Source organism: Brienomyrus brachyistius, chromosome 15 (genome assembly GCF_023856365.1).
Source record: "Brienomyrus brachyistius isolate T26 chromosome 15, BBRACH_0.4, whole genome shotgun sequence".
Classification (NCBI taxonomy): domain Eukaryota; kingdom Metazoa; phylum Chordata; class Actinopteri; order Osteoglossiformes; family Mormyridae; genus Brienomyrus; species Brienomyrus brachyistius.
The window spans coordinates 3,377,915-3,397,105 of NC_064547.1; the positions used below are offsets into that span (position 1 = coordinate 3,377,915).

At 47.2% G+C, this 19,191-nt stretch overlaps 1 protein-coding gene across 7 annotated transcripts in view; it reads right to left on the reverse strand.

Annotated features, from left to right (window-relative positions):
* The window catches only part of ptprsa (protein tyrosine phosphatase receptor type Sa), a 161,480-nt gene that overhangs the window by 90,683 nt on the left and 51,606 nt on the right, over window positions 1-19,191 (reverse strand). For all 7 annotated transcript variants that reach the window (XM_048976255.1, XM_048976252.1, XM_048976253.1 and 4 more), the window contains exon 3: window positions 6,039-6,221. In XM_048976255.1, coding sequence (XP_048832212.1) covers window positions 6,039-6,135 — 97 coding nt within the window. In that variant the 5' untranslated portion in view covers window positions 6,136-6,221. The remainder of the gene's footprint in view (window positions 1-6,038; window positions 6,222-19,191) is intronic.

The following is a 19,191-nucleotide window of genomic DNA, read 5'->3' on the forward strand; positions in this document are numbered from 1 at the left end:
AGCACTGAATGAGACTTACAGTGGGTCGCACCGGGAAGACAATTACGTCGTTTCCTCAGTCAGCTACCCTAGGATTGCGCAGTGGGCCAGCGCTCTTCACTGGAGATGAAAACGATGTGACAAAGCAGTTTGGTTTAACACACACGCTAAGCACCTTGTCAGGCTTTCCAGTGCCCAACTGCAAACACCCACCGTCTTTCTGCATGAAAGACTCTTTAGCTACACACACACACGCAGACACACACACACGCAGACACACACACACACAGACACACACACACGCATATGCAGATATGAAAGCCGCATATGCACACTGTTGTAGCTTATCCTTAAAATGGAAAATGCTATTTTTTATCCAGAATTTAAATGTTTAATTGTATGTCATTACAATAAAAGATGGCAATGATCACAGAGCTTAAATCTAAAATTTAATCTGAATTTCAAAACAAACTACTGAAATACACTGTCTTGTGTAATGTGTGGTACGAAATGTATAAAATAAAAAAAGAACAGTATAAAACAAAATAAGCCATTTTTTCAGTTCTTTTCCAACATATAATACCATGCAAAATTCAGAAATGCAAAGCCTAGTAACAGTATTACGTCACAAGGTGATGCATTAAAGCAAGATTCCTTTACTACAAGAGGCAAGCATTAGGCCAAGCAGCATACTGTAGCACGGCACACAACGACTGGGAGCAAACTGATATACCTGAGGTAAAATGGAATGGCGTTGATAATCAGGGAGTAACCAGGCAACAGCTGGAAGCAGAAACATTAAAGTGTTTGTGGTGCATTTGTGTTTGCTGACTGCTGAATATATAATAGGGATGAGCAGAGAGATGCAGGCGCGAAAACTCAGTCCGCAATCCCTCATTAACAGGTACTGCATTAGGCAGAGGTCTGCCAACGAGCGGCTGGCAGTGGGAAAGGCTCCATTACAAGAGAGAGTGCGTCTTTGGACCGGCTCGTAATAAGCAAAAGAAAACTGGTCGGCAAAATTTGTAGCAAAAGTATGAGATTTTTGAGGCAGCACACTTTCTCCGTTAATCTGTATAAACGGGCCCTGAGTCATTATTGTGCTCCTCCGACACTGCTGCCGAATCTTTTCCCCAGTGAGTCGGAAAAATGTCAAAGTGAGGAGCTCTCAGAATTCAGACTGCAGTATTAATGAAGTTTACAAAGAGAAAACGTAAAAAAAAAGAAGAAAAAAACCTACCTGATTGCTCCCTAAGAAAAACGGAAATGTGTGGAATACAATACAAGGAAAAAAACCATTTCATCACAATAATGGAAATGCAATGACCTCAAATGCATGCGACGTGCGCAGCTATTGCATGGGTAGTTAGTGTATGCAGAGCTCTGCGTCGTGTTTATAAAAACAAGGCCAGTATTTTATATCATCATGGAGGTAGGAAGAGACTAGAGTATCTTTACAATGAGCTTTTGAACATGGTCACATCCATCACTGGTAACCGCTTGTCCTAATCAGGGTGGCGGAGATGTCTGGAGTCCATCCCGGAGACGATGGAGGCGGGGAACCACCCAAGATGGGGTGCCAACCCATCGCAGGGCACGCCATTGTGTGAGCTCACCGGAGGGGAAAATGTATATTCATCATTACCACCACATGCTCCACAACCAGGGGGGCATGGTAACAGTGTAAACTAGCTACTGGATACAAGAGCAACATAAATCTATGTGCATATCTCAGCAGCTCTGTGAGGTTCATTCAGTGCCCAGCGGCAGAAGACGCTCACTGGACATCAAAAACCTTTCATGACACAGAGACCACGAGCTCTTTGGGTGTAGCTCTCACAGCCCGATGTCCCCTCACTCTCTCTGCATTAGAATATCCCCTGTGTAAACATGCAGCTACTGCACTGTGCTGATTTCACTGAACATGGATAGACCGCACTATAATGAGTATCTGTCAGTCAGTCAGAGGACAGACTTCCATTCAAAATGGATAAAAAGAGATAATTACACGCGAGGAATCAAGTTATTACTGAAAATCAGATCATCTTTTCCGCAGCTAAGGTCCACTGCATGAAACTGTACTAAGGTCAAGAAGATCTGAGGTAATGGCAGTGCTGGTTGAAGTCCATGTGTCTCCACCGGCGCCCCCTGTCTGACACAAAGGGAAGCTGGTTTGCTAAGTCGCCCCCCTCAGAAGACGGCGCCTAAGCTGGTCGGATCTGGGTAGCGGTACATTCATCTGGGAAGTACAACAGCATCATACAATGTTTGACATGTTGTACAACAACTACCAACACCTAGAACGGCAATCTTCCATTGTTGACTGCAAATAAGAAGGCCATCAATACAAAGCAGATGGTGGGCAAGTAAGTTATTGCTCTTCTTGTTTGAGAATATTTAGCTATTTCAATATACAATAAAAAACAGAGCAACATGCATCATAAAATAGGACGTATAAGATATGGGTTTTGGTAGCGAAGACAACTACTAGTGTGATGTCATTATAGACACCAGGCCACCAATGAGGACGAATAGAATAATCGTCGATGGACAAAATTATATACAGCATATACACTTTTATTTTGGCTGGGTGGTGTCCTGTAAAATGTAAAATGCAGGTCAGACCCGGTGACGTGGCATTCAGATGATCTGCCTTGTTTTGACATGGCTTTCTTTGGAGTGTGCTGAAATGTACAGTTAAGGTAAACTGGTGAACATCTGTGTGTGTGTGTGTGTGGGTGTGTGTGTGTGCGTGTGTGTGTGTGTGTGTGTGTGTGTGTGTGCACGGATCCCACACTACTGACTACACTGACCTTGACTGGAGAGGTGATCATTGAACATAGATGGACAGATTTGTTTTAAATATTATTTCATCCAATCAAATAAAAAACTTTTTCTCTTTTTTCCATTACAGTTTATTTTTAGGTTAGCAAAAGCGAAACAGGAACCGTAAATGTCTAAGACAGAAATGTAATGGGGGAAAAAACACCAAAGGCTCCAAAAATTTGTACATGGCAGAATGAAAGAAATGACTGAAATAGTCTGAGTCACGTTTTGCTAAGTCAATTACAATTAAATGAGCTGATTGCGACAGAAGGCAAAACTGACCCTTAGGAAGATGCATGTAGGGACATAAATGCTGAATTATTTCTTTGTACTCCGGTAAAACTGAAAATTCACAAAACACGAAGGAACACAGGCAAAAAAAATATTTATACCACAGAATACAAAAGTCTACCAGCAGAGCCCTTTCGTTATATATATCACTGGCAACTTGCATCGTATCAAAGACAATGTCACATTCAGCCAAAACATGCAGCGTTTCTATCAGTGTATAGGTGCCCAAAGCACAGAGGAAGGACAGTGTGTGCACTTAGCATTTGGCGGCAGCATTCCGGGCTCCGTGCCTGGCTGCAGATCACGCCCCCCACCCCCATGACGTCCGGCGATGGGACGTTACTGGGCAGACAGCACAGTAATTGTAACCCTGGCTGTTGTGGTGAACTGCTGGCCGGTCACGCTGGCTTTTTTTAGTGCACGATGCCCAAAAAGAAGACAGCAGGCACCGCGTGTGGGCTAGCAGGGCTCGGACGCGGCGGCGGTGGGGGGTTAATAGGCAGCTCTGTGTGAGCGGCTCGGAGCTCCCAGCAGAGGGCCAGTTTTAATAATGCAGCCGCTCTAGCCGGGGCAGTGGGGGGGCACGCTAACCCCGATATGGCCGCGACGCACCATAGCCGACCCAGAGGTCCGCCGAAGCCTCCACCACAGAACCGGCTGCGGTGACGCAAACAGCCTCTTGGGTCAGGAAGCGGCTCTGCGTAGTTATCAGTGAGCGACAGGCAACTGCTCAGCATCGGTGCAAGAGCATGACGGCCAGCCAGCAGGATGCAGGGCAGAGGGGCCGGAATATATACGTGTATGAGGGGAGGGGGGCTCTCAGGTCACAGAGACCTGCAGTGGTGAGAGAGGTCCGCTCCTGAAACTAGCTCTACAGACACTTCAGAAAACGCACTTTGGCAGCTTTCATGTGGCCTGCACCTCTCCCCACAAAACCAGCTGCCAGAGGCCCAGCAGCCCAGTCAGAACATTCCGCGGAAGCGCACTGCTCGCGCATTATTCCTGCATGTGACGTCATCACGTCCAGATGTTCCGTTCTCCGTGTGACAGTCTGACAGACAGTTAGACGTGGAATCATTTAGCGACACGGCGAATTAAGTCCCCCTGAAACCTGAACGTAAGAGTCATAACTGTCATCTTGTTAATCGGCCTGTTATTCACATCAGTGTGATGTAGGGATGGATTTTGTTTTTTCATGGATGTACCTGGCAGGTAATTATTGGTGAAGAGAAACCCAACATCAGAAAGTGGCAAAAAACACTTACTACTGCACCCTGGAGCAAAACACTTAGAATATCATTAGTTAACATCCTGATATAAAAAACATAATATATTTCCAATTTGCATAACAATATCTGCCAATGCAAAATAATAGTAAGGTCATTACTGCTACCACTTCTTCAAGTAATAAAATACTACTACTACTATTATTACTATTACCACTATAATAATAATAATAATAATAATAATAATAATAATAATAATAATAATAATAATAATAATAATAATAATAATAATAGGCAATTCAAAGTCCAGACCCAGGTTTCAACCAACCAGCTGAGTATAAAGAGTCACAGTCACAGAATAAATAATAATAATAATGATAATAAAACTTGCTGGCTGCCTTGTGTACCTGAATTACCTGGAAACTGATTACCTTAAAACATAACACAAAGAGAGTATATGGGTTTTATTACTGGGATGACTCATTCTGAGAGTTGTGTTTGGTTTGATTAAAACCTCTGTCTTTCCAATTTCATTTATAAGAAGGGAAGGGACAGTAGGTGAGTAAGGGAGGAGAAGATGAGAGGGAGTGAGAGAGCGAGAGAGAGAGAGAGAGAGACAATGACATCATGCCTTCCACAAAGGCAGATCAGACCTCAGCAAGCAAGGTGACACGCATACGCATCATGTGCCTCTTAACAAAGCTGTTAGCTGAGAGGTCTGAGGAAGGGAAAAGATTCCGAAAGCAGGGGCGAGGGCAGCTTGGCAGCTTGCGTCTGGGTAGGGGACCGGTGTGAGATGAGAGCAACCGAAGGGAAGAAAGCAGTGGAAACAGCCAGGCGCAGAAGCGTGGGGACCAAGATGACAAAGGGGCTCCGGGAAGGTGACGGAGACAGCGAGGTATGCGGACGGCCACCGGGAAGGGGGGCGGGTCATATCCTGGGAACGCGGCGCCGTGCGTCTGGCTGAATGCAGAGTGCATTTCAGCAGGGAGAGAAAGGCAGGCGTCTGTCTGAGGAGTAAGGAGCGTTCAGCCATCCAGACGGCATATAAATAGAGCGGGATGGATTAGTGAAAAAGAGCTACCGCTTCCAGACGCTGACGGAAGAGGGACACAAGAGTGAAAGGCATTAAAGCGAGAGGAGGAGAGATAAAACCAGGAGGGGAAGCGACAGAGAGGGTAGAGAGACAATAAATCAAACAGCTTTAATCTACTGCCTTCAAATTGCTGTTTAAGCAGAACAAATAAAGATAAAAAGACTAGATGAGCAGGTTAAACGTCCACATGGATAAATATGGAATGATGAAAGACAAACAGAAAGATAGAGCTCAGTCACGCCTGAGCACCGGCACTGGCTTATAGAAACGGGATCGAACTGGCGCAAAGCGGGATCGGTGGGCCTCAGCGGGCATCTTTGCCAGTCGGCAAACTGGGCCTCTTCTCCAGCGTAAGGCTGCGTGAATCAGATGGAAAGTCATACCACGTAATAGCAATGCTACGACTTGCTTAACTGCAGCTTTGTGGAGGTGAATCCATTTGGGAGCAAGACTAGCATTTCCATCAGGGATGGAGGCCCCTCGGCACCCTAAGCTGCCTCTTGAATATGTACGAATAATCGCTCTTCTCTGGCAAAATGCCTACGATTGAGACCTTGAACAACGGTGACATGAAGGCACAGACAGACAACGGGAATCGTAGTGACGGTGAGGGGACTTACATAAGGCATGGCTGCCGTTCAACAGCAGAGGCAGGAGCAGGACCAGCAGAGGCAGCAGGGACCGTAGGCAGGGCTGCAGATGCCAGGTGGGCATCATGCTCGGAGGTGACCTTTGGCCTGACCGGCTAGCCGAGGCCCCACAGACTGGAGACAGACGGGCTTCACACGGGACGTCTTGGCACTCTGAGGGAAAAGAAAGTGAAAAACAAGGCAAATGATTCAAAGGCTGTGCAGAAAAGTAGACATGAACAACGTAACCATGATCTCACACCTGAACCGTGTGCCACAGTATCGGCCAATCACTCAAAGAGATTCTAAGCATAAAAGGGGCGGATTTCCCAGCATGCCCTTCTTCATACAGCTTGCCGGCCCACCAAAGTAGCACATGTCTTGTGTCCTTCTATCGCTGCAGGAATGCGAGCTGCTGCTGCTCTGACTTCATGATGAACTGCTATTTTTTTTCTTCATAATTAGTTTGGTTATCCCAAGATCTTGTCATTATTTGCTTATCCACCAATCTTGTAATTACGCAGGTACCCGGTGATATTTCAGTGCACGTCTCTTTGTTTTAGCAGAATTGCCATTAATCCTTTTGTACACCGGCGGCTAGAGAGCGGTGCGATTGATATGTCCTGGGTGCACTGCAGGGAAAATGATGGTCTGCAGTTATACACACTTTAATTAAAATTGGGGGGAGGAGGAGCCGTGCATGCAGAATCACTCACATGCCTGCTGCATGTGTGACATTTCAGTACAAAGAAAAGGATAATAAAGGATAACGACTAAAATTCTCTCAATCAACCTTACGTGAATTTAAGGAATTGAATAAAATCAAGGATTGTTTCCATGACTCGCCACCATCCATTTTCTGTACCTGCTTGACCTATGCAGGGTCACAGAAGTCCAGAGTTTATGGACACGAGGCAGGGAAGAGCCCAGGATGGGGCACCAACCCATAGCAGGACACACTCAGACACACACAAACACACAAACCTAAGGGCAATTTGGTAACTCCAGTTAACAGCATATTTTTGGTCTATGGGGAATTGGAGTACCTGGAGGAAATCGTACGACAACATGGGGAGGACAGGCAAACTGCACACACATGGAGACAAAGCAGAGACTAAAACACTGGTCCCAGAGTCGCAAGGCAACAGTGCGAACCGCTGGGCCACTGTGTCGCCAATCAACCATCACCACTTGGTAAAAAGTTCAGGCCAGATTATAACAACAAAAAAAGAGTGTTGTTGTGCCTAAAATGCAGATTACTGCCCCCCAGTAAGGTTCAATGGGGGTGGGGGCAGCCATTATGTGTAGGACAGATGACTCTATATATACATAGCCCTCCGCTCTGTCAAAGGGGCCAGTAGAGCTCAGTCCATCAATGTGTCTTCAGAGACATCTTCGGGCTCACAGATCATAACGCCAGGGCACACACACACACACACACACACACACACACACACACACAACCACGCACACACACACACAGGTTTGTAATTATATCTTTGTGGGGACTCTCCATTCATTTCTATGAGGAAAACCGTAATCCCTTAACCCCTGCCCATCCCAAACCTTAACCATAAGTAACCAAACAAAATATGTGACTTTTGGCATTTTTAGTATTTAGATTGCGTTCACAGATCTTTGTGGGGACCTGAAAAACGTGTCCCCACAACATCAAAATGACAGGGTTTTATTCTATTGTGGGAAACATTTGGTCTGCACAATGTAATATGAACATTACCCACACACACATACAGAGGAGAGCGAGATGAATGACCCCCGGCTGCAGGAGCACTGACTCTACGCCTGATCGCAGTCAGCACGTCTGGGGAGGCAAGACGTGTTTTTTTTTTTACTTCATCACCACGCACTTGTGGTCGCTACAGACCACAACGCCATCGCAGACCTCCCAGTCACAGGGTCTCATTAAAGCAGACATGCCCCCTGCTGGTGCACCGAGAAAGGCAAACAGTATTACATGCAGGTGAGCTTCTGCAAAGAGCTGGAAGCGCATGACGCCCCGGCGCGGCTGTAGCAGAGGTAGATCAATTGGCGAAAGCTACGCCCCCTCTGAAGGGGTAATCACCTACTTATACACCCGCTGCGGAATAATAAAGGGACATTAATAAAACAGTAGGCCACATAAAAGCAGCATCTTCACCGCGGAACAAAGCGTCCTTGTCTCTGTATCCTCAATTAGCCTTCCATCCAGAACAGACCGGGCCAGACTAATGCATTCCATCGTCAAGGACCGGCCTCGCAAAGGCAGCCACATACTCGGGTTTTTGAATTATTGAGCTTCCAGACCTGTTCCCTATTTTAAAGAAGTTGTGATATACAGTAGAGTGTAACTCTGGTGAGTTATATAGCAACAAGTGACAAAATGCCCCCCCGAACCCTACCTCCCTCTTCTGCTCTGTGGTAACTACACAGAACTTTTTGTTGTAAATTCCAGCAGTCAGAGACAATCAGGGCAGCTCACTCTGAAGCTCAGCCCACTTAAGCCCATGCATTTTCATGTATTACTGATACTAGCGCATTTTATTCTCAGGTGAGCTGAACCGGGCACGACAGTCCAAGGCTGTAGGCAAGACAGGACAGGGTTTGCAGGAGGGGAAGAGCCCCAACTAGCAGGGAATCACAGAAAACTGAAACCAAAAGCTTTAATAAAAATCGGCTGTAGATACAATCGAAGGCTTATGAAATTCACACTGATCCCGGTCCCAGCACATGTGCTGGCCCTTGGCAAAGTGTCTGAGTACAGGCTGTCTCTGCACAGAGCTGCAGGAAGAGCGGGTGGGCGCGTCGGCTGCCTCGGAGCCGAGAACAGCTTGTGTTCACTTGAGCAAATCGTTAGCTTGTGATGACAGGAGGCAGCGGCTCAGACGTGAGAGGAAGGGCAGGAGAGCAGACAGGATCCCTTCAGACCGGACTGGACGGAGAAAGAAGCAGCTTCACAGTAACATGCCGTCTAAAGCACCAAGGAAGACTCTCGCTTAAGTGAGCAGGACAGAATCTGTCTCCAGGCAAATACACTGGCAGTTTTTCAGCATGATACATAATTGTCGATATACATAAATGATATATTAATGACATATTTTAAAGTGCCAGAAATGAAATCGCAGACAGAGGACCTCCTGAGGACAGAGTCAGAATTAGCGATCCCATTCAGCTAGCATGTTACAGCCAGACAGCCTTCCACAGTACATTATCATAGACAGCACTGCACCCAGATGGGACCAAGACGATGAGGCATTTGTTGATTGCTCCCACAGAACTTTTTAGGCACTGGGAAAAACATCTACTGTTTAATTTCCATCACCTTTCTCAAAAGATAGACCTTAAAGTTTAATCATTTGCCTTTTCCATACTTTTAATCATACTTTTTCCCCTGTGATGACCGTTGCATATGCATGCAAGAGTGCATGAACGTTTTGCCTTGCATCCATGGTGTTCCTCAGCCTTATGCACCGTGCTGCCCAGGATGGACGGATCGATGGATAGACGGATGGAAGCTTTGCTGACTAGCTGACTGTGCCGGGCAGGTCTTAACCTGATAGCACTGCACATGTGGATATCCCAAAGCACTCCCGTGACTGCATGGATCACCCTGATCTGTGTCCCGCACAGGCCCAGATGCTCAGCCTGTAAAGGAATGAGAAGCTGATGACAGAAGTCAGGGAGACCCGAGAACGTGGCCATCGCAGGCGCCCAGACGCGGCGCTCGGCCCTTGTTTATTACAGGCTGTCAGCTTCAGTCCTTCACTGAGAAGACACGGTCATAAAGAGTACTGAACCCAGAACGTGCGAAGCCACTTCATGTTGACTCAAAAGCAATTGAGCAGATAACAGAGTGCATACCGTAGTTCCACATGTGGCTAATGTAAGATAGAACGGATGATTAATTTTCTCTTCAGCTGAAGAACGTTTCTCTCCACATTGAACACAGGCACTTGTCCTACAACTATAAAGGATCAGGCAAAAGACAAGCAATGAGATGGCAGAAATGAGGGAAAAAAGGCGTGTGCCCCGACCGTGAGGAGTGGGCAACATCCAGCAATGGTAACTGAAATGTCGCCGCTGCAAACATATTGCTGGTGACAGAAATGGAGAAGGACATCCCTTCAAAAAACGAGCCTTTTTCTCATCTTGGTCCCTTTGGCAGATCTGTGGACATTTTCATCTCTCGCCCGCTGTTCGCCGGCGCTGTCTCTTCTGCAGGTTGATGATCGCTGTGTATTACACCTCACTTTACTCAGGACCCCTGTCTTACTGTCTGGCAGCCCCTGCACCTGGCAGACTTATCAGAGCCAAGATGGTGGCTGCAGATATTCCAGCTAAAAATACAATCCTACCCGCCTTTCATTTTCTTCCTCTCTTTCCCTGCTCCCTCTTATGCATGCTTACGCAGTAAGCTTTCATTGCGGACCTTTTGCAGGAGAATTGCATGTATTAGCATTTATCTGCAGAGACATTATGCAAATCTGTATGCCAGCACTTCTGACTGCTTCACATCCTTTACCTTCGCTGATAAATCGGCACTCCTAAGTCCCCATCAAGCGATTAACACCTGTAATGCTGCTGGGCAAAAACACTAACAGCAAAACAAGCATTACACTGATTCAGTATTATGAATATTTTGTAAACACTGTTCCTTAGTGAAATATATGTGTTCATATACACGTACAGTGGAAAATTGGTCTGGTCGGGCTCTGATGTATTCCACCACATACTATAATCATGGGATTTCAGCAGCTGTCTGGCACTTACAACTGGGTCACATGGTTTTCTGAAAAGCAGGTCGGACAGATCGTGAGCTTTCATGAAAGTCAAAGCTAGACGCGAGACAGGGAAGTCGAAAGAGGTGGTCAGTTTTTAATGGAGAGTTTATGCCAGATCATGAAGTATTTGCATGTTCTTTCTCTTCTCTTTTCTTTTCTTCTTTTTATATCTGCTTGAATCTTTTATTGGTTCTAATGTATGACAATCTTAAAAAGTTTAATCACAAAAAAGGTCAAAGTGAGGATAATTCCAAAAATTTGGATTGGTCTGGGTTGGGGGCCCGTTGAGAGCTGGAGATGCTTTCATGGGACCCAAAATGTCTGGTGGCACTGCTGGTTATGGACCTCTGGTTATGGACCACTAGTTATGGACCTCTGGCTTTGGACCTCTGGCTATGGACTGCTGGCTATGGACCTCTGGCTATGGACTGCTGGCTATGGACCTCTGGCTATGGACTGCTGGCTATGGACTGCATTACTGCTGGCTATGGACTGCTGGCTATGGACTGCTGGCTATGGACTGCATTACTGCTGGCTATGGACTGCTGGCTATGGACTGCATTACTGCTGGCTATGGACTGCTGGCTATGGACTGCTGGCTATGGACCTCTGGTTATGGACCTCTGGCTATGGACTGCTGGCTATGGACCTCTGGTTATGGACCTCTGGCTATGGACTGCTGGCTATGGACTGCATTACATTCAGCAAGGACACCGAAGCATCGCACACGCTCACACCTGCAGTGAAAAAATATAGACTACACTATATGTCATAACTTTTATGTACTACATAAATAATGTATAATAATAAATAAGTAATAAAAAATATAAATAAAGTCTTAGCAGACCTAGCCAAGATCATTTATTAATGTTATCAATAATAATAAGGTTTCTGAAGTAACACACAGACACTCATTTTTGCCAGATTACGAGCTGCTGTATAATTCTGACCCTCCTATCGGCTACTGGGAGTGAACTTGCACCTGGATCAGCGCCGCTATTGGGAGCGAACCAAAAAAGTCAAAGACTGGGGGGATTCTCCGGGATCCCCCTTCATAGCGGCGAGTGGCGGCTTCCTCTCCGTCCCCCAGGCGGCCGTACGAGCTCCTCTCAGGCTGTCTCACTTGATCGGTGGTCCTGAGGATGAGGGAGCAGTCCCCACGGTGATGCACTGTACCTGCGTGTGACGAAAACCACAGATGCGGCCCGACAGAAGGTCTTGAGCTTTTCCATGATACCGAATCTATCAAGCTGACAGTTAAACTAATGGCATTACAAGCCGTTTCTGCTCCTCACGGGGATGACATTTCCCCAGCACCGCCTGGGGGGGGGCAACATGTTCTCTGCGCTGGCGACCCTTTCACGAGCCAGGGGGGCCCACGGGGCGCAGCTCGATAACATCACCCATCTGGAAGGTGGCCGGCGCCTCGAACCCGGGAGGACGTGTCATGGCCGGGCGTCTCTTAATTATAAACGTGTCAGGCACAGCGTGCGGACAGATATGCTCAGCTCTCTGGGCGACTCCGCTCCCCGGGAACCTGGATACCCGCCAGACAGAGAAGGTACTTGAAGAATCTCAAACGATAACAGGCACGTTGCTGGAGCTTGAAAAAAATTAAACGGAAGCGCATCTGGCCTTTTGGACGCGCCCATCAGCCACGTCCACTGCGAGAAGCCAGGTAAAATTAACTTAACAGTAGAGCCTCGGTTTACGTAAAAGCAGTAAGACATGGCGGGCAACCCGGATCCCGGAGTGCCGATATCCAGCAGATTTTCTATCCTAGCTGATGAGTTACCACCTGCCTGAGATCAGGTGTGGTTCATCGGAGAGCAGGTAAGGCAGGAAATTGGCTGAATCCCGGCACTCCAGGATCAGGACTGCCAACCCCTACAGTAAGCTGTTTAAAGTGCCCACCTATAGCATTTTGACAATGAGGTTGCTCTTTTCAAATCAGCAGACTGACATTAGTCATTCCTGACAGCATTTCAGACTAACTTCAATAACCTTTCATCCTGGCCTCTCTATTAATTCGACACAGGATATAGTTAAACTGCAGAACAAAAGGCTCTCTATGCATTCATATCTGTGTATAACCCTAATTTTCTTTTTAAGTAAAAATATATATTTTTTTCTGTCTTTGGTATAAAAATGTAAATCAACACATTTTGTCAGTGATTAACCAGCATATTTTTCATGCTCAAATTAAGCTAATCTCCTGATAGCTTAGTGATTAAGCTCATCTCATAACAGATTAGTGATAATAGGTCCTATATGACCAACCTTTGCTTCAGTATCACAAATCAATTTTCAGATACATTAATATATGCTGTGTGTAGTAATAACTGTGAATCCAGGCGTTAGCTAACAGTAAGGCTCTGCATTTAACCACTCTGAAGCCGACTCAAGCGCTACACTCCTGCTCATCACTTTCCTCCCAGACAGACTGCAAACATTTGCTTTTTAATGCGTATTTGTCAGATCGTAAGACCAATTTTGCTTTGGAGTTCTCAAAATAGAAGGTTCTGGAATTCAAAGGAACTGTCCAAAAATGTGAGGGCAGAGGGCATGGAACTCCCACTGGGCACATGACAGGGGTGTGGAGCGGCAGTGCAGAGAGGGTCACTGATTTGTGAGGGACGGGTGGGGGGGCGGGGGACTTCAGCGGGTGACACAGTGTGACCCTTTTAATGTATTCAGCATCAACATAAGGAGTCCGGGAAACACAGAGCATGTTGTACCACCTCAGAAGGCCTCGCTGGCACCAGGCCGAGGTGGAGGTCCTCCTCAGAAGACCAAACACAAGGTTATTGTTGTGGCCTGTTGCCATGTGGGCAGCTCGTGAAGCCGTTCAGTGTTACTGAGCGCTGGGCTTGAGGCTCACGTCATAGTGAGTCAGGGCTGCTTGCGGCCCGGCCGTCTTGCATTCTTCTCCGTTCCGAAGTCTTTTCAACTGTACATGCTGACCATTATTCTACAAAATCAATCTCTGACCAACGAATGAGCTTCCTGAGGTTCCAGCGCTGAAAGGTCAGGTAGCTCAGTTCATTCATCAGATGGTGTGACACACAATCTTAGCATCTGGCTAATCTGTTTTGCTTCATGTTCTTGGGACAAACATATTTAAGGTATCCATCCATTTTCTGTAACCGCTTATCCAATTCACAGTCTGGAGCCTATCCTGGAGGCTATAAGTGCAAGGCAGAGAACAAGCCAAGATGGGGAGCCGACCTATCGCAGGGCACACTCACACACCATTCACTCACACACCGTTCACTCACACGCCATTCACTCACACGCCGTTCACTCACACGCCATTCACTCACACACCATTCACTCACACGCCATTCACTCACACGCCATTCACTCACACACCGTTCACTCACACGCCATTCACTCACACGCTATTCACTCACACGCCGTTCACTCACACGCCGTTCACTCACACACCGTTCACTCACACTCCATTCACTCACACACCGTTCACTCACACGCCGTTCACTCACACACCGTTCACTCACACGCCATTCACTCACACGCCATTCACTCACACTCCATTCACTCACACGCCGTTCACTCACACGCCATTCACTCACACACCGTTCACTCACACGCCGTTCACTCACACGCCATTCACTCACACTCCATTCACTCACACGCCGTTCACTCACACGCCATTCACTCACACACCGTTCACTCACACGCCGTTCACTCACACGCCATTCACTCACACACCGTTCACTCACACGCCGTTCACTCACACTCCATTCACTCACACGCCGTTCACTCACACGCCATTCACTCACACGCCGTTCACTCACACACCGTTCACTCACACTCCATTCACTCACACGCCATTCGCTCACACGCCATTCGCTCACACGCCGTTCACTCACACACCGTTCACTCACACGCCATTCACTCACACGCCGTTCACTCACACTCCGTTCACTCACACGCCGTTCACTCACACGCCGTTCACTCACACGCCATTTACTCACACGCCGTTCACTCACACGCCATTCACTCACACACCGTTCACTCACACGCCGTTCACTCACATACCATTCACTCACACACCATTCACTCACACGCCGTTCACTCACACGCCGTTCACTCACACACCATTCACTCACCTACGGGCAGAACATGCAAACTCCATACACACACAGCCATAGCGGAGACTCGAACCTGGGCCCAGAGGCAACAGTCCTATTTAAAGTATAAATCCAACAATTTAATATTTATTCTGCTTATTTTAGTTATTCTCTGCTCGGCTGTTCAGCGGTATTGCTGAGTTTTCAGAGAATTGCGGCAAAGAGTTGAAAAGAACGGCTCAAAATGTATAATTCTTGAAAACTCACTTGAGGTTTCTGCGCTTTCTGAATAGACGCTGTGAAACCGGCTCCCTGCTTCACAAAGGGGGGGGCGCCAGTGTTCAAAGGCAGCGAACACAATGGGTGAGAACATCGACAGCAGCCTGCGCAAGGTCACCTCAGACACAATCCACTGGCTGGCAAACGCTCCTTCACCAGCTCATGTCGCAGAAGGCTTCTAAACCACAGCTGCCTCCAACGCTTAACCACTAAGCTCCTACAACACATCTGTAATCTAGGGAGCTAAACTGCTCCATTCCCCAGAATTTCCAGGAACTGTGTGATTTGATTAGTGTGGGTCTTTCTCAAGACAATACGTTGGAGACCAGGCAGAATTACTGCTTTTAGCTAAATTGTCCAGTCATTTCATTTTCTGTATTCAAATGCAATCATATACTGTGATGAGACAAGTTGCTAAGTGCTACGTAACATAAAACAAAACACTAGCTTTGGTGGGCCAGGAAAATCTCTATATTTAACACTTTGCTGTGATTTTTCAGAAGCTGACTGTTGACAAAACCAAGAATTTGTATCACTGCCCATTAATATTTGTACTGCAAAGAGTCTAAAAGAAGTTATATTACCCTTGTGACAACAGAAGATATTTTTCAGAAGGAGGGACGGCTAAAATTCTTCTATCGCGGACACATACAAGGCCTAAATATGTCCACAATGCTGTCTCTGACTGATTTTGAAAAACTGGTTGCCACACAGCAGTGCAAAAATGTTCCTTATTCCTGAAGTGGATATGACAACGTCATCTTTTAAATGGCCTGACTAACACACGGCTATTAAATACGCCGACTGTTAGCAGGGCAGTAATAAAACAAGTGTCACACAATACTGCCACACTCAGGTGCTCCTCTAGCCAGACTCTGAATGCCGGGATCTCTTGGCTAATCAGACACAGGCCCAGATGCTCAGATGCTCCTCATGGCAGGCTCTGAATGCTGGCCTCTCTCGGCCAATCAGACGTAGGCCCCACTCAGGTGCTGTTCGCTGGGTCTGAATGCTGGTCGCTGTGATCAAAATCACTTTTAGCACTGTGGATAACCCAAATAAATAAAAATAGAATAAAATCTGGCCACTTAAGGGGGGGGCAAGCCTTGTCAGCTTCCCGGACCTCCTAGCACTCAGCCAACATCGGGCACATGAAGAAGTTTGGGAGGAATAAGGGCAGGGCAGCAGATCCAGGAGAGCACAATGCCAGCTAAGCTGAGGCCATTTCTCGTTGATTTACCCCACAAGCACAGCGCGGGATTCCGCCAACTTCTGGCAATAAAGGAATAAATTCTTCACCAGAAGGGGGCGTGACATATCTCACATTGCTGGCCACTAGCCAGGGGATACTGGCGAAGGTCACGGCTACTTAGGGGGACAGTAGGTGCCAAAAGTGCAGAAAATAAAGAGCGAGGAGGGGAAGAAGCGAGCGAGTGAGCAAGAGAATAATTATTAGGTAGTGCCGATGGGGCTGTAAGCATCGCTAATTAAGTGCACGGCCCCGCTGGCTACGACACACACTGCGGCCTGCTGGGCTGAAAGTCTCTCCAGGCGGTAGGTGGATGCTGGCAGAATCCTATCATTGACCCGATGACTCCATCAAACGCAGTGGCGTCCACAGTGACAAAACGTCAAGGAGACCCGGGCTAACCTGGCCTGGGCTAGGTGCTGTAAACGGGACAGTAATACGCCTGCTTCCAAGACGGCATAAGTGACTGGGCAGGAAGGCCTACCTATCCTTCTACTTAATAAAATAATATTATAATAGGATTTATCAATATAGTGCTTTTCAAAAACTTCTTGTTGGTATATATTAGTACGTAAGAGTAACAAGTTTATAACCACGTAATAATCATACAATTAACAACCATGCCTTAATTAAGTTAATTGAATGAACTGTTGATGAAATTTACTGTTTATTTTAGTATGTTTTTTTAAGATAATGTATATTTACTATGCAAATTAATAACTTTACACATACATTCCTTTGGCTGCCGCAGACTTTTTACGGAGTACTAAATAAAAATGAATATTAACAGCATTTACTATGACAAGCACGCAGAAACCCCTTCCCTTCACCACAGAGCATTACTGAGAGGATCTTGAGTAATGGGCAAACATGCGGACAGCCCCTCGTTCATGTCGCCATCACAGCGCCCATCACGGCTCAGCAATCCCCGTAGACCCTAATTACACAGGCATGTCGGCTTCGTCTTCTTTTTCTGACCCAGTACACCGACACTCAGTTGCTTCATGGCAGCCAACGGGACGGGGGGGTGGGTCTCTTTGAAAATGAAAGCCAGCTGTGCCCAACGCCCCCCCAGGCCGACTCTGCTCGGGGTGATAACACTGACCACTTTGTCCATCTGTAGCCCCCAGCTTTGACGTTCCCCAGCCCGCCTCGCTACATACCCTTCGCTTTCGGCTCGCTTCTCCTCCTCCTCCTTCCATTCTGCAGTCTCCTGTCACTCTTGGACTTTCACACACAACTGGGAGCACAAAGACCGGCACAGATGCGCCCACACACACACTGCGCACGCTACACAACTCGTGCTTAACCCAAAGCTTCTCTGCCATAAAAGGTTGCAGTGAAACATCACCAGTGAAACTGGTTCTGGATCAGTAAGCATTTCATTTGCGGAGCCGCATTCTATCGCTCCAGTTCTGCTTCCTCCACATCCTGTATGCCATCTTGCATCCTTCACCCTGCTGTGCCCCATCCTCACTACAAGTCCTCCACCAGATTGCACACAAAGAGAGAATCAGTGTCTGAGCAAGAGTCCGCCTTTCATGACAGGTAGATAGAATAGGCATCTTGCTCAAGGTAGCTGCACAGCCAGTAAATACCACTGACAGGACTAGACAAATAATCAAAATTGCATGAATAAACTACAGGATGTATTTGGAAATTTGAGAGCGGAGAAAAATAAACAAGGTGATGGTAATGACATGACTTTTGTTGTTTTTTTTAAAAAATCTTGCAAATAATGTCTAGGGGGGAATGTACAAGTACATTGCATTCCAGAATCTTCTGTATCGTCACCCCTGAAATCTGCTGCCTGTGACAGGGGTTCTCCAAAAGGACACGTTCGACTTCTATTACAGGTGGATAAGATTATGTAAGGGGCTTGTTAACTGAAATATATGACATTCTATCCAGTGCTATTCATAAAGCCACAGAACAAAGACGTATGGCAATGTATGGACCTGCTCCGGAATCTGGGTGGCTGGAAAGCAGGGCCCAAGTCCAGAAGACCGGCGGCAGGGCCTCGCTCTAGCCGGGCCCAGAACCACCCAGCCAAAACGAGATGTTCTTTAGCTGAAGCAGTCGCGCACAGCGGCGCCCATACTTAACATGGCCGGCTGACACGTGGCCGCACGACTTCCTGTTTGAGGAGGAAGTAGCAAGCGGCCCCGGCTGCTACACCAAGAGATTTAAGATGCCGTTAAGCGAGGCGAGCTCCACGTGACACTCACCGCGGGAGCTCCGACACGCTCCATCGCCATGTACTGGGCTGCTCCCTGTCAGCGTAAACAATCAAAGCCAGTGTTCCGCAGACTGTGCCAGGCCGCGTGCCACGAGCGTACAGCCCCTCCATTGTTCTGTCCTATATAATCAGGACGCAGGGAGCGGCGAGCTCTTATGATCCCTGCCTGAGCATCTTCCGTCTCACACATACGCACATGCACACACACGCACGCAGGTGTGCCCATCCACTGAAGGACATCTGAAGCCATGAATGAAATTCTGTTCATAAACTAAACAGAGTTGCTGCTCTCATCTGATAGAAAAGGAAAGTGAGTACTTTACTTGGGCTCTGCAGCAGCCATTCATGATCAGTACTTATAGTATTCGATACCCAAGCCTGCCTAAATATTTAATCGAGGTCCTCAGTTGAGGGCCTGTGGTCCCCGCCCTGCCTGCCCCTTCGTCCTGCACCTCATGTACCTCACGCGCAGCCCCCTCCCCTTGCAAGATGCCTCTCATTCCCA